The 16304-nt window shown below is 46.0% G+C and overlaps 1 protein-coding gene across 1 annotated transcript in view; it reads right to left on the reverse strand.

Annotated features, from left to right (window-relative positions):
* LOC121929027 (laminin subunit gamma-2-like) overlaps nucleotides 1-3855 on the reverse strand; it is a 40682-nt gene extending 36827 nt beyond the window's left edge. Inside the window, exon 1 of the mRNA XM_042464349.1 lies at nucleotides 3812-3855. Within this exon, the coding sequence (XP_042320283.1) occupies nucleotides 3812-3855 (44 nt within the window). The remainder of the gene's footprint in view (nucleotides 1-3811) is intronic.
* Between the last annotated feature and the right edge of the window lie 12449 nt (nucleotides 3856-16304).

Raw genomic sequence — 16304 nt, forward strand, 5'->3', positions numbered from 1 at the left:
GCCTATGTAATTAACCTCACATATAAACCTGCTCCAACCGATAAAACTTCCTGAAAGGCTTAAGCAAAGACTGTAAACCGACAGGGGCCTATTACAGACAGCCAAAAGAAGCTGCTCGGTCCAGTGGGAGGGTGGTTTGTTCATGAGGCTGTGTCCTAAGATCCAGAGCCACCAAGCCACACTCCAGTCCTTAGGGTGGTCAGGCTTTGGCGCGACTTCTGGCTCTTAGGATGCAGCATCATTGAAACACCTCTCCACTGTGACCGAGCGCTTTTTTGGCTGTCTGTAAAGGCTAATACTGACTGCTAGTAATAAGATCTATACAGTATAGTACCTATATGGATGGATTTTAGAAAGTGTAATTACTTAATTGTCTGAGCGGGATCCATTTAAAATGATTGTAAGCCACCTGGTCCATTTGGGAAGACTGCAGGATATGTTATCAATCAATCAGTCATCAAGCATGTGTGGATCTAAAAAAAAGGTTAATCCACCGATCCGCTTTTGTCCTGCATTTGCTTTGGCAGCATCTGCTTTGAACATAAGTATGAATCTTAAGAGGCAGCAGGTGAGAAGCAGACAGAAAGGGAAATGCTTGCTTGGCCTGCAGGCTAGGAGTGTGGGTTACCACCAAGGACCTAAAGGAAAATAGCATAAAATATTGGCTTAAAACGGTGGTACAGAGACACGATTTTCCGGAAGCCTATATGGATTTTTCTGAACTGCAGTATGATAGTCAAGGTTCTGCAAAAGATAATTTTTCGACACCCTCTGAACATTGTGGTAATCTCAATCACACAGGAGTGATGAGGCCCCAAAAGCAGGCTATATTAACCGAGGTTCCCTACCCTAAATTTTTCTTGTAAGTTTGAAAAAAATGATTTATCTGATATACGCTTAAAAAGACACTGCTGAATCAAACTTCTCAGAAACGGCCATAGGAAAGCAACAAACGGAAGCCATAGAAGAGAATGTTTCCCTTCATTGGATAGACGTACTAGTGTTCTTCTCTGCCCTATCCAGGGAAATACTGTTAGAGAGAAATACGAAAGACCAGCTGAAGCGCGGAGAATGCAAGACAGAATCTTCCCATTTTTGGCTCTACCCTTACAGGACAAATACCGGGCTCCAATGTGGCAATCTATAGGCAAGTTAACAGACCATTCCAATGAAAACAGGAAGCCAGAAAGAAAAATGGCTTTGATTCAAAGTACCTATTTCATAGGAACCAAAATGTATGCGTGGTGTTCGAACTTCTAAAGATATGACTAGTCCTTGAAATGGTCTAATTACTTTGATTTCAATCCTAATTCAAATGCAGATCTCAGTACTGAGGGTATAGGATTTTATTGGTTCAAATGAGGGGGTTGGGGGGAAGACACTTATATGCCTCCCACACTGGTGGCAATAAGTGGTGGGGGAAATGAAACCAAGACAGCGAGAAGTTGCTAGATTCGAGTTTAGCTCACTGGCAAATCATTTTTTTTTCCATGAAATGTTTTTAAACCATTATTGGAGGAGTGGATACATTATCTAAGCAGAGGTTTGGAAGCTATGAAGACCTTATGAAATGAACCTCCGGGTAGCAACATGTAATCCAAATAGTAAACTCCTTCGAGAAAGGGAACAGAATAGCGATGCAACTACAAAAATAGAACAGATGTTCTACAGTGAAAGCATTTACAGACTGCGCAGAGACTTATCGCTAATTTGTATAGCCGCTTGGTGTGTTGCAGTCAGCAGTCTGCTTTGCCACACTGAACTAACTCTACATCCACTTCTGATAAGGCAGATATCAGCAGCAAGAAGCACTTGACCGTGCATCTCCACTGCTTCTCCTCGCTTCGTTTCATTGCAAATCCTAAATAGGTTCTAAGGCGCAGTGCTCAACGCGCAAGTACGCTTCCACCACATGCTCCTTCAAACTTCAGGATCAAAAAAGTGCCCCTGGGCTTGCATTGGGTACTAACGGGTGCAAAGACTCGAGAACAGTCAGAAGACTTTTATACTGTTTTTCAACATTGCTTTTCGGATTTTAACAAGTGATTTACAAAGGGAAAAACAGTCTAATAACAATGGAAAAATAACAGAATCATAGCCACAAAAAAATAATGCACGAAGATCATGCAAATAGATAGTACCGTTCAGGCAATGGGAAGGGAAAATACAATCTGGGCCATGGCTCAGAGGTCCTGTGCTGCAGAGTTAGTAACGAAGGTCCAAAACCCTGCAGAATAATCCAGTGTGAGATGGCTTTAACTGCCCTGAAATTGTAGTTAAGTGTAGCACCAGAGCTCGTGACGAGAAGGCTAAATGCCTCACAAACTACAGTTCCATATCCCTAGCTGAGCCGGGCAGTTAAAGTGGTCTCAAACTGGTGTTTTGCGGTGGTTTGGACATAAGTACAAGGATGGGCAAAGAGTCTCTAACACCAGGGGAGACTCAGGGCCATGAAAAGCTTGTTGAACTCTAAACTCCATTAGCCCCTAGTATGGCAATGTTATATGAGCTTAGTTCAACAAGAAATGGGAGGGTCAAAATTCCCTACCCTATCATTTGCTCCAAGGGATTCATCAGCATCTTTAGTTGGGGGTCAAGGACCACTAGGCGCCATACAATTGATGAAATAAAGCTGCATGTATTCTATTTTCTGCACGTAACAGGAAACTGCACATTACTGGCATGAGGCTGTGCCTGGAGATCATCTTCAAGGCGAACATAGGATAATCAATGGACAGCATAAAAATGAGGTAGGGCCTGTTCAGACGGCAAAATAAAGTGCTTTGGGGTTCTTTGAGTATGCTATTTAATGAGGCTGGGTCCTAAGAGTCCGGAGGTCGCGCCAAAGCCCACGCCTTCCTAAGCACGGGAGTGCAGCTTTGGTGCAGCTTCCGATTCTTAGGGGTGGCATATCATTAAACAGATACTCAAAGAGACCCGAAAAGGCTTTATTTTGCATCTGTAACAGGCCTAGGATCACAGCAGCTCCAGCTTCCAAAAGAGAGTCCAGCTTTTACTCAGATTACGAATAAGAAGTTGTTCTAAAGACAAGAGCGTCTGCTTATCCTAAAGTCAGGGGTGATGGTGGGAATGGAAAGCTGCATCAATGGGGCCTCCGCAAGTGTCATATACAGGTGCCCATGCCATACGGGCTTTCAGCTTATGCTGAAATGAATGGGTGATGCCATGGTGATAAGGCCTGCCATGCGCAAGCACGAGCCCCTTAACTGATGGAGTCGAGCATACTTTTTTGTTGGTTACACGGGTGTGTGTGGTGTCCAGATAGGCCCGCAGAAGAAGGTCACTGTATTTATCCTTTAGAGCTAAGATGTTCCATCACTAGGTTCTTCCAGATTCAGTCGGACGGTGTCAATTCTTCTTCTGAAGGCGCTCCAAATTTGGTTAAGGCTTAAATGAAACAGGAGATGTAGTTAAAGAGATAGATACTGAGCATCTCCCTGTGTTGATGATATCAAACGCTAAGTAAGAAAAGAGCATACAAGGACTTTCCTAGATGTAAAAGGGCATTGGGTGAGAGGCATGAACCTGTCGACAGCACTTAAAAACCTAGTGGGCCAACTTAATGACAGCTATTCTGGTTCATTCAAACCAAAATGATTAAGCCACCAAGCGCAAACCCTGACACAGCGGACCTGATCTCCAAGGGCCCCAAGATGTTTCCAAACATTGTACCACAAGAACGCTAACAAAAGCAGTAGGACATGCTTTGATGTCAAAATCCAGGGTGAATCCATCTTTCATTACCTCTCATAGGAAATCAGACTGAATGGAGCCAAAAGAGGCCACATACCCAAAGACACCTGCTGCTTTTTCTATCCGCTTGGTTCCCAACATTTCGCCCAAGAGAAGAAAAAGGGGCTAGACAGAGAACAATACCTGGCTATACTCTTTATCGACAGTCCTCGATGGAAACAGACATACATCTCATCAGCCTCAGCGTAGAAGGTATGGGAGCTCAATCAACAGGTGCTACCTACATTTGATAGGTGAAGGCGGATACAAGTTGTGTTTAAACCTGAAACTGGCAGCAGGACTTCCAAGATTTGGTGAAAGAGTAAGACTACGCAAAAGATAGGAATGGTTTGACGAAGAGTCCGTAAGCAGGGTAACCAGTGAAGCGCTCACGCAAAGGCTTCTGCCAAACACAAGGAATGAGGAACCTCTGGAAAGACAGTCTTCACTGGTGGTCCTGAGAAAAAGTATCACTCAGGGCGATGAATTCCAGCAGTGAACGTCTACAAGTTGCGTCACTAGGAATTCTTACAGATGAATCGAAATTACAGATGATATAAGATACACAGAATATCTGGCAGCTTCTCTGCTGAAGATGGGAAGCCCTTTTCTTCTTTAGTTATGTTGCCTTGTTCAGTGGCTTTAGGATATATGTGCACTGTGTGCACAACGCACGTGATAAGGCCTCGGTTGTGTCTTCCTGCTACGCAGGGTTGTTGATTTTTTTCGCCAAAATATAATCCAGTACGTATTTGTGCAAAAATGTGTTGTAGGAGTTAGAAACCGTGGAACAGAATAACAGATTCAGGCATATCCATGGCGGGGGGTTTCACTTTGCACCTGGGTCAAATGGGGTGCCATTTTACAAAGTGGAGGAGGCTACATAGCACAATGGGGCATGTCTCTGTATTGAAGAACACAGGCAAACACAGTGGAGGAATGTACCTTTACAGACAGTGTATGCGCCTCATTGCCACTACAAGTCCGTGGATGATCGATCAAAGTCCCTGGCGTCACTTCCTTAACAACCTATTCTTCTCTGTTATGCATTCCGGCTGTTCATCCAAACCTTCTCCCCCACGACATGAAATGTCATTGCCCCCCTGCCCATGATTGTCTACCATACCTCCGTTCTCATAAGACCCCAGAGCCCTCACCCACATGACAAACAGAAGCAGTTCTCTCCCAACTTTCCAATATCACCCACCCCACCCAAAACGCCTGGAGCGCGACCTTCTTATATATATATATGTATATCTCGGATGCAAAGCTAGAGGAAAGCGATTCCACGTCAACATTAGGAAGAACTTCCAACGTAAGAGCGTTTGATAGTGGACACACTCCTTTGGCGCCTGGTGGAGTCTCCTTCTTGGAGTCTTTAAGGGAGGTGGATGGCCATCTGGCAATGGGGATGCTTTGATTGAGAGTTTCCTGCATGGCAGAAAGGGGTTGGGCTGGATGGCCCTTATTGGGGGTCTCTTCCAAATCTATGATTCAGGACATGTATGTGCATGCATAGGCAAGAGGTTTTTTAACAGACGGTGGCCTGTACGACGCCAAAAGAAAGCTGCTTCGGGTCGCTTTGGAGGTATCATTAAATGTGCATGCAGCCTAAGAGGCCGGAAGCTGCACAAAGCGCAGCCCATTGCGTAGGATGGGTGTGGGCTGTGACATGACTTGGACGCTTAGGACCCATGCATCGTTTAATAGCATACGCTCCAAAGAGACCGAGCGCTTTATTTGGAGTCTGTAACAGGCCAATGAGTGGGCTTGATAGTTCTGTTAGTAGTCAAAGGGGCATCATCTGAGCCTGGTAAGTTGTTTTCTATGGCTGCAATGAACAGGAGCAATGATGAAGCTGCAGAAAAGAGATTCCAGATCAACATTAGGAGGACCTTCCTGAATAGGGCTGTCCGCAGTGGAAACACGCCCTTTAGTCTCCTTCCTTGGAGGCTTTAAGCGGAGGCTGGAAGGCCTCTGTCAATGGGTCCTGAGAGAATAGGACCCAGATCAACAGTTCAAGGTAGAGGGGAAAGATCACTCAACTTAGGAAAACCTTCCAATGGCGAACAGTGGGGCAGGCTGCAAGAGCATAGTGGGCTCCTTCTTCTGGGTGCCTTTAAACAGGGCTGGGTGCCATCTGTCACTGGGAGAGCGTTGATGGTGAGTCCCTGCATGGCAGAGAAGGGGATGGGTGCTCCCACGCTTGCGACGCAGGGCATGGGCAAGCTGCAAGAGCCCAAACCCAGACGAAAAGCGTTATGGAACCCCAGACCTGTGTATGCGGTTAGTAGAAAGGCTGACACATCCGGCTGCCTGGTGGGCGCTTAGGATCATATAGTAACAAGTAGGAGAGGCCACAAGGCCGTCCGTCCCCATGCGGGAATCCGTACCTAGGCTGCGCCACCTGGGCAAAACCGTTTGGCACCGATTGTAAGCTCGGCTGAAGGCTAGGGATGGGAGCTGAGTTCGTCTGCGGCCAGAGCGGAGGCTCCAGTGTGTATGCAGCCAGAGAAGAACCTTCCGGGGCAGAGGATTACAGGGCAAATATAAATAAGAATAATAACAATAACAATAGAGAGGCTCCATCAGCATCCCTCTCTCCTTTCTCTCCGGTCCCCGGTCCCCCGGTTCTCGGGTTCAAGGGAGACATACACGCCAGCCATGCATCCCATGCTAGGCATTGCCCCTTCCCTCTCACGGAGATACTGAGGCAAAGCAGCTCATCCTCCGCCTCCGCTCTTCTCTCGCTGGCCAGCGCCGGGCCTCACGCCGGGGCCTTCCCGGCGCCAGGAGGCAGCCATGCTACCGCCGCCGTGCCTCCTGGTCTCCTCTTCGGCTCCTCCCCTGCGCCTCTCCCGCGTCGGGCCCAGGAGGCGCTTCCTGGGAGGAGGGGGGGCAGGAGAGAGGAGGGGGAAGGGAGAGGCGCCGCCGCAGGAAAGACCGGAGCCAGCGGCCAGAGGAGAACCGGCCCCTCGCGCCTCACAGAGCAAGTCGGGAGACCGCGCGAGACGCCATGCTGCTGCCGCCGCCCGCCACCCCGGCGAGCTTCACCCCCCATTCAACCCTCCCTTCCGGTCGCGGCCCAAAGACCGGACGACACTTCGGTTGGTGCACCGCCAAACTCGTCCCTTCCTCGCGTACTCTCCTCCCTCCCACTCCCGACGCCCGGCTAGTGGCTGGCTGGGCGTCAGGGCAACCGCGCTGCGTGGGAGTGGAGGAGGGAACGAACAGCGGTGTGAGCCGTCGCTGGCGACCCCCCAACGGCTTCGGCTCCTCTCCGTCTCGCTTCTCCAGGCTCAGCTGCTCCAAACCCGTTACGCCGTCTCACGAGCAGCCCGTTACGAAGCCGGTTATATATATTATAATTTATGATAATATTATAGTTTATTTATTTATAAATTTAGTATTATTATTGGTATAAATTTAGTATTATTATTTATTATAAAATTGTTTAGATTTTTAATTCTATTGGTATATGACCTTTTAGTAGAGGAAATATATTACAGTATTAAATTAATCTTTAACTATTTTCGTTGGACTTTTTTTATTAGTATTTTTGTTCTTCTTGTTTTTTTTTCTTGGCCTATGGTTCGGATATCGATTTATAATATACCAATAATAGGTGCTGTCTTCGTTGGCGACCGAGCTCTGCCATTCCCAACACCCAGATCCGGGTTGGCTGGGTAGTTGAATGTGGTGGTCAACGGTGTATCTCTGCAACAGTGTGGTGCGCCTCAAGGGTGAGAACGGGACGTCTCTGGTGCGCTGCGCTGCGAATAATCCGGTTTGACAGCCACGTTTAGACTGCCCTGGCTCAGTGCTAGGGAATCCTGGGATTTGTAGTTGGGTGGCCCGAGCTTCTGACAGAGAAGCAAATGTCTCGCAAGCTACAGTTCCCATATCCCTAGGCACTGAGCCAGGCGTGAAAGTGGCGTCAGGCTGGAGAGTTCTGCAGGGGCGCAGGGTCTTGCAGTTCTGGCTGTATTGTGGCAGAGTCCGTCTGCTGAAGCAGGCTGGCTGGTTTCTCTTGCCGCCTTGGTTCAGAAGCAAGGCCAAGCAGAATGGGAGGCCCTTCCTCGGAGGAGATTTTGGAAAAGTATAATTCACAATAGCAATAGCACTCCATTTACGGCGGTTTCATACCCACTGCACAGTCGCTAAGCGGTTGACACTGTAAGCCTATTGCCGCCAACAAGCTGGGTACTCATTTAGCAGCCTCGGGAACGGGCTGAGTGGACCCGAGTCCTGGCTGATGGACTCGCAGCCTTGAGCTTTGACACTGTGCCACCGGACGCTGTTTGGTGTTTGTAGGAAGGGGAAGGATTGTGCGGTTCTTTCTCAGAGTCCAAGGCATTTGACGCGAGAACTTGGCTTGGGCTTAACGAAGGTGTTAAAGTGCCTCAGAGAAGCCTGCTGAGCCAGATCTTCTGTTTGCCTCGTCTGAATATGGGGTCACTAGTATAGGGAACCGATTTTTCTTTTGGGACCTAAAATTGTTTAATCAGTTAAACAATGGTCCCCAAGTTGCACGAGCGCCCTTTGTTTGGATGACCGCTACACGCACATCCCAACATGTATTTCTTGATATTTGGTCTCTAACATTCAAAACACCAGTCTCAGTGGCTGCTCCCTTGTCACCTGCTCCCTTGGGAGCAGCGCCAAGTACTGGCGAGAAGTGACTGGGGAAGTGTGCGGCCTTATGGCAGAGGTGTCATGGGAGGCATGCAGGATGGGGCAGCACTGGGTGACCCTTAAGTGGGGTGGACTCTACAGCCTCATCCTGGAATGCCATCTTGCTCCCAACGTTGCCGTTTGAGGAACAAGACTTACTTAGTCTTGGCGAGGTATGTAGCCCCTTGGCTCCACATAGTTTGTAAGTAGTGCTATTAAGGAGAAAACTTACAGACACATGGTGGGTCATGTCCCTCCCCCTCCACACAGAGCTGTTCATTGCTTGATGTGTTAGAGAGCTCCAGACTTGTGTGTATTAGGCGGATGTTGTGTGTGTGTGCCTTCAGTCGTTCCCCTGTAGGAACCCTCGACGCCGATCGGGGGTTTACTTGGCAGATTTGTTCGGGAGGTTTGCCATTGCGCCTCCTCTAAGGTGAGAGCATGTGATTTGCGCAGGGCAGCAATGGGTTTGCATGGCCAAGCAGAGATCGACCCTGGTCTCCGTCCAGTGCTCAAACCAGTGCCCTGCGGCTCTCGACACTCAGATTTATCATATTCTACAGCCTAGTCCATATCCAGCATGGCCCTGGATCCATGCCATGTTAGAAGTGTGAAGGGGCCAGAAGCCAAAAAGCCTCAACATTTCTCTAGGGTCAGAAAAACATTCCTGTGTGGTCAGAGTTTGAGGCATGAGGCAGCATTTTCATATTTGCATTCCCCCAGGCATGATTCGCACCAAAGATAATCCATGCATCGTTTCAGCCCTTCAGGCCAACACGGAGTCTTTGCGTGTAAGGCACTAGCCCTTCGATAGTAACAAAGGGCCCATACAGACAGGCCAAAATAAAGCTGCTTGAGTCACGTTGGAGGTATGCGGTTTAAATGAGCGGTACTAAGAGTCAGAGCCATGCCAAAGTATGCTCCATCCTAAAGACGGAAGTGGCTTGGGGTGGCTTGGACTCTTGGAGCAGGCATCATTAAACGCTACCGCCAAATGACCAGCGCTTTTTTGGGCCTGTCGTGGGGCCAAAGTTCATTAAAGGAGTGGGAAAAAAAGTGTAAAAGGGTTTGTTGTTATGTACCTGACTATGGACCCGAGCAAAACCTTTGGAGACCAGCAAGATGTCTCAGAAGAAATTTACCACTGTCTTCCACATAGGCTGAAAATGTGTCATTGCCTAAGGTCACCAGTGGTTTCCTGGCTGAGCAAAGGTTTGATCCTGATTCAAGCGCCTCTTCACACTCATCCACTGCACAACTGCTCTAAACAGGTTTAGCTATGACTAAAGAAATTGGTGGCTATCAAATTGATTGGCTGAGAAAGTCCTTTGATGCAGCTTCAGTTGGTCACAGACTCACCGGTAGCTTCAGGCATGGTCCTCTGCGGCAGACACATGTTAGTCTCTGGGTGTTGCAGAGAAAGGGACACGGTCTTTTGTGTTGCTCTAGAGCGCCACATTTTCAACACTCTTGTTTCCAGCTGTACTGGAAGAGTGGAAAATGAACCTTGACCTCCTGCTACAGCATGGGCTGTATTAGGGTTAGATCCTGATCCTAACGCTTAGTAGTCCCAACTAAAAAGATTTGGAATAAGTGCTAAAATTAGTTGTTATAAGGTTGTCATGTGATCCACAGTTCTACTCTAGTTGGGAATGACAACAGATTGAGGAGTTTATCAGAATGGGAATGGAGTGTAATCTGTGGCATCGAATGCAAATGGGGTTTAGTTATGATGATAACCCAGACCACAATCGGGAATGGGAGTCAGTCCGAAGCAATCATGCGGTTCACGTCATTGCGTGGATAGACTGCCACATCATTGGGGCATGCTGCTATTTCGGGCATGGGGAGCCAGTTCGAATGCTGCACATCACGTATTGCGCGAAACTAGGACTTTAAGTGAATGTGTTTGGCCCCACTTTCTTTCATTCAATTTAAGAGAAATTCTCCCGTTGGATAAACTCATTAGACTGATGCGCATTGTAGACAAAAATGCAGTAATAAGTTAAAGCAAATTATATTTTTAAAGTTGGCCTAAACAAAGTGTCTTCATGATGGTCTCTGCTCTTCTATTGGTTTTTGTGTGAAACTCCTTTTCCATAGTCTACTGTTTTTTTTTTTAGGGGGTGGGGATTGATCCTAAGCAGGCGCTTCAACTAGGGAGTAAGCTTAGTCAATTACATAGTCAACAGACATCTGATGAGGCCGAGATTGAGCTGTTAATATGTGTAGTGCGTTGCTCAAATTGTACCTGTACAATAGCAAGGCGTAAATCCAGTATGGAGTGGTTGGAAAATATATGCCTGATTCACATAGGGGACACTGGATGACTCTTGACTTAAGTACGCCAAAATAGAAGGTTGCGTCGAACAGGGCCACCCAAAGCAGGAAGTTCTGTATGCTTCACAGTTGGATGCGTTGTACTAGAAGATATCCCTCCACTCCCAATCCAATCAATTTAACACAGTCTGGAGGTTAGTTAGGCTTCCCTGATGCGTCCTTCCGCCGCCATTTCCTTAGGCAGCGTATACCTCATTATGAAAAAGAAGAGGGGAAAAAGGGGACTGTGGTTTTAATTTCAGAGAGAAAACAAATGTGCTGGATTCACAGGGGATGTTTTGTACAATCGAGATGCAATTAAAAAAAAGATCAAATTACAGTTCAGTTAAGGAGGGTCTTTATTTATCCCTAAGAGGCATAAGAGAGCCATACTAGATCAGACAAAGGTATCAATCTGGCATTCTGTCACACAGTAGTCAAATGCGGGAAGCCCACAAGCAGACAAAACGTCAAAGCACCACCACACCAATCATACTCCTAGAAACATATGAGAAAGCCAACGGTCGTTTTTCCCACACCAAACAGCCCCAGATAAAGGTAGCACTATTGGGGTTGTGGATGTTATTGTCAGCCTCAAAGTGCTGTCTCTTGCTTCTAGCAGGTGCTCCATGTACTGCATCTTATGTGCCGTTCGCACCTTTTCTAGTTCCCATTTTTTCGGCCAGCTGTGGTTCCAAATGTATTGCGCACAGATTTAAGATTTGAAGAGCAAAAGTGGCTTCTAATTGTACTTCCAGCATAATTAGTTTGGTTACTTACACCTATTATTATTTAATGTATATCCCCTGGTACTGAACCCAGGTGGCTCACACACTAAAACAAACTGTACAGCTAAAACCTATTGAACAAAGTTCAAAGTTAAACAGCTTTAAAAAAACACTATGAACACTTTAAAACACTTAAAAGATAGTAAAAAGCAAAGCATGCAATCCCCTATTTTATTCACATACTATTCACTCTGAAGGCACCGGGTTTCAATCTCATTTGGCCCATCCACTTTGAGGCTGCAGTGCACTGCAGAACATCGTTTGGCACACGTTAACTGCCATGGTCAGTGGTGTGGAAGTCCGGATATTAAGTTTTTATGAATAGTTAGCTTTGGTTGCTGAGGTCTGGTCCACATCAAACTATATTCCCAGAATTCTTAGATTGAGCCGGGTGGTTGAGTGTGCAAATGGGATTATTTGCAGGCGATGCAGCCTGAGTGATATTACACTCTAGCCATTCACAACACATCTGCCTAGAAGTGATGCTCCTCCTTTGTCTGCTGACAAGAACAGCACATAGCAGTAGCATAGCATGGTAATAGTTCTGCTCATGCCTGCTTAATGTGTAAAAAACCTGTAAGGGCAAAGCCTCGGAAGATGGGATAGTTAACCGAGCAAGAGACTATGGCCTAGCGGTTTGAGGTGTGGCCTTGGGAGGGTCCATAAGCCGTCCCAAGAGACTAAAATTCACAGGGTAATCTGGTCAGTCATTCTCTGAAACCTATCCTGCCCACAGGTTTGGGGAGGTAAAATAGGGGGAGGAGAACCAGAGGTGCACGCATCGTTAGGTCATGCGGAAAAGCCAGCTATAAAGTATTCAACATTCATAAATAATAAATGACACTTGCAAGGCTATAGAGGAAAATTAGACATCGTCATGGGAGTAAAATCTTGGGAAACTAGGAACAAGGGTGGACTGCTCAAAGGAGGCGGACCAAGATCAGCAGCAGGTTTGTTCCTAATCTTAGCAAGATGGCGAAGAATATCTGTTGTCTGTTTTGTCTGTCTGGTGGAGTGTCCAGATTTTGGCAAAGATTCCCTCCTTCGATCTGCTCCAAGGTCCTTTAACAAGCAGATGTCATGTTCCTTTGGGCCCATTGATGCAAGCATGCAGCATCCAGGTCAGAGGCCATCTTGTCACTCCACTTTTTAAAGTACTGCTCCCCTCAGACTTTTTCTGGAAGCAGCAATGCCCTATGTCGTCGCAAGGTCTGGACACAACAAAACAAAAGCAACTTTATTCGGGCCAATCAGTTTCACTGATATAGTAAACTGAATAGTGGGTATCTCTCATTACAGCCTTCTTTTCTGGAGTAATGGTCTGTGGGGACGACGGGATCTCGTGGAAAGGAATTACTTCTAGCTCTGACTGCATTCCCAGTTCTTTTAATCAGGGATGGGCAAAGGTGCCTGCAAGCTGCAGACAACCCCGGATAATTTTGCACACACACTCCTGGTGGTCATGTGTGTGCGGTGTGTGTGTGTGTGTGGCAGAATGCCAGATTCCAAATGCACACGGCACATGGAGGGCCTTTTTCAGGTTCAAAACAATTTTAGTAAAATTTTAAAAAGGTCTTCCAGAAATGGTCCAAATGTCCCTGGGGTGAAGGGCACATTTCTACATACTTTTTTTGGAAAAAGGAACTATCAGGAAGATCTTGTTCCACTTCATGCTGTTTAAAAGGGCCTTTTGACCCTAAATGGCAAGAAAGTATGGTGAGGTGCAGCCCTCAGGTCTCCTGGAAAGATAACCTAGCTCCTACAGTCCCTAGTCACATTTACTCATTCCTGTTTTAAATGGGCTGAGAACCATTTACTGGGACCGAAGGAAACACTTTAAATAAAAGGAGTTGCATGAATGTGGCCTTTACTCTCTGTATTACCTAAAATATGGCTCAGGTTTATACATGCAATTTGTTATTTAAAGTTTTGTAGCGCGTACTTGACGGTCATCTGGATGAAGCCTTAAGTGTTCTGCTGAGAAATCACCGAGGGCATATGGAAGATTATGGGTTAGGTTGTTGAACACATGCATAGGGTCAATACAGACACCATTATACAGGTTGTCCTTAAAACCTTGAAGAGGCTAAAAAGCCATGAATCTGTGGCTGTCTGTAAAGAGTTTGTTCCATTCCAGGCAGCATCACAAGAAGAACGATTTCAGAAATATTGAGGGTTGTTCTGCCACAGAACGGTACATAGAGAAAGGCCTCACGTGTCATAGTTGGCTTTCATGGCACATCGCTGAATATTGTCAAGGGAGGTCCTTATGTCCCGATTATGGGTCCTCGGCTCCACATTTACATTAGGTGGGCAACCACAAAACTAGGAATGCACGGCAAATATAGTGCTATATGCAGAGTTTGGAAAAATCAGCTGTTTGGTTTGTGTGTGGCTTTGTCGTTGAAGCTGTGTTCGACCAAATTTACCTGCTTCGATGCACACTCAGGGTAATCCCACTGCACTTACAGCAGCGCCATTCCACTGTATATCCTATCCGTGGGATACTATATTTGTATTTGGTGGGTTCTTGGAATCCTCTAATGCACTCCCCTGAATATTGAGTATTTGACAGTTTCCGTATCACAATCCAAGTACTCCATAGGAAGGGTGGCATGGCAGTTATTACAGTCTGCTTAATAACTGTGAAGTGTAAGTACATTTCTAGTGGTACTACTGGATTTCCAAGAGAAATTCCATTTAATCTGGATGATATTTTGATTTCAATTCTGATTATCACTGTCAACATAATAATAGCTACTTCAGAGCGATGAGATCGAGAGAGAGTGCAAAAGACTAGGAATGCTCACCACTAATACATTATTCAGGGGATGCCTCAAGGAATTTGCCCAAAGGACTTGATTCTGACACAAATGAGTTGTTTTTCACTGAAGCCTGAGGGGAATCAAATCACTTAGTAGACTATGCCAGGAAAACAATCGTCTAGTTTGTGTGTGTATGTTGTTATAAAAGAGTGATTCTTTATTCTCAGTTTGATGTTCTCTGGTTAAACTTAATGCCAAACATTTACATCTGAAATGAGCATATATATATTAAGTGTGTGTGTAAACAAATATTGTGGGGGGGGGTTGAATCATTTCTATAATGATGTTGTTGTGTGGCTTTTTAGATTGTTTTGGACCATTAAGGGAAAGAAACACCTACATGTAGTTTTCTTGGTAAGATTTGTTCAGAGACGGGATGGCCTTCTCTCCACTACCCATGAAAGAGTGTGATTTGCCCCAAGATCAGCTAGTGGGTCGACATATATGGTTTTGGACAATTGGTCCCAGATGTTACTAGTCGTTAGCTCAAACTAACAATCAACTAACATCATAATAACTAGAAATACTAGAAGTCACTGAATACAGTTTATTGCCAAAGTTCTCTCGCATTACTTCAAAATACAGTTTTATTCACAACGGCCACACATAAATTGATACAGTCACAAATACATGCCCTTTGAATCAATCATTTCAGTGAGGTCACCATTTACTTATGCTTATCTATTGTCTGTCGGTTCCAGTCAGTAAGTGGCCCAGACATTGCAAGCATTGGTAATCCAGTCCAGAGCGACAAGATTATCCCAACAGGATGAAAGAAAACCCAAGAGCTGGTATAACCTGGTATAGGAAGTGTTATAGAAATGTCAGTAGTCTAAATAAATCCACGCTCGCAGCGACTTGAAACAGGATTAATTCAGTTATCTCAGTCAAGGTCATCCAATAGATGAACGCTGAAGAGTCTGAGTTAAAACTAGATAAGAGAGTTGCACCGGGCACCTGCTCTGGAGCTGCTGGGGAGGTGTTATAGGCAGCGTCATCAGGACACTAAGGTGCTTAATAATCAGTGCCTCCTATTTAAAGGCCATCGGATGGGCATAATCCTTCCTTCTACCTTCAACACCCTTTAAAGCAGTGGTTCTCAACTTGCGGGTCATGACTCCTTTGAGGTTGAGCAAACCTTCCAGGGTGTCGCCTAGGACCATCAGAAAAAACACATATTTCAGATGGACTAGGAACCGAGACCATCGGTTGGGGGTCACCACAACATGAGGATAGTGTTATTAAAGGGTTGGGCCATAGGAAGGTGACGCTACCGCTGCATTAAAGGATAAGAGTGTGTCTTCAGGGTCTTCCACCTACTGCTCGAGAGCAGCCCTTCCAGTTGCCTCAGCCACTGCACTCGGATCAAGGGCAATAGTATCCAGGAGCTGTAAACAAATTTGGGGACATCTGACTCCTCAGGAGTCTGGATTGTTGACTCCAGAGGAGTTATGACATCTCATAATAAAAGATTAACATTGTTTAAACTGCAGTACATTCTTCAATCACTACGGACAGACTTCTGATCTATCAGAGGGAAATTGCACGTCAGCGGGGGATATTTGTTTTTCCAGAAGCATACCTGTAACTCCAAATCATTGCTTTTCTCTCCAGAACCCCTGCACTCTTCAACCAACATAAGAGTAAAAAAAGACATGGCGGATAGTACCATTATCTGGTAATGGGATAGATGACGGGGAGAGATAATGTCCAGGCGGAAGTGAACAAGCAGAGTAGTGGGCAGGAGGATAACTCTTCTTGACTACATTGAGGTAGCTACTTTTGGTAAGCGTGCTTTACAAATGGACCTCCATGTTCAAACTGATACAAAACCATGAGAACATAGAGCAGGAGGGGGAAGTTGCCAGCTAGCGTGCTGCTTCGAGTTTCCCAAAGGCTTCTAGAGTCTGTGAGGGAGATGATGAACTAAAACCTTGGTTTGATC

The sequence above is a fragment of the Sceloporus undulatus genome, chromosome 4 (genome assembly GCF_019175285.1).
Source record: "Sceloporus undulatus isolate JIND9_A2432 ecotype Alabama chromosome 4, SceUnd_v1.1, whole genome shotgun sequence".
NCBI classification, from domain to species: Eukaryota; Metazoa; Chordata; class Lepidosauria; order Squamata; family Phrynosomatidae; genus Sceloporus; species Sceloporus undulatus.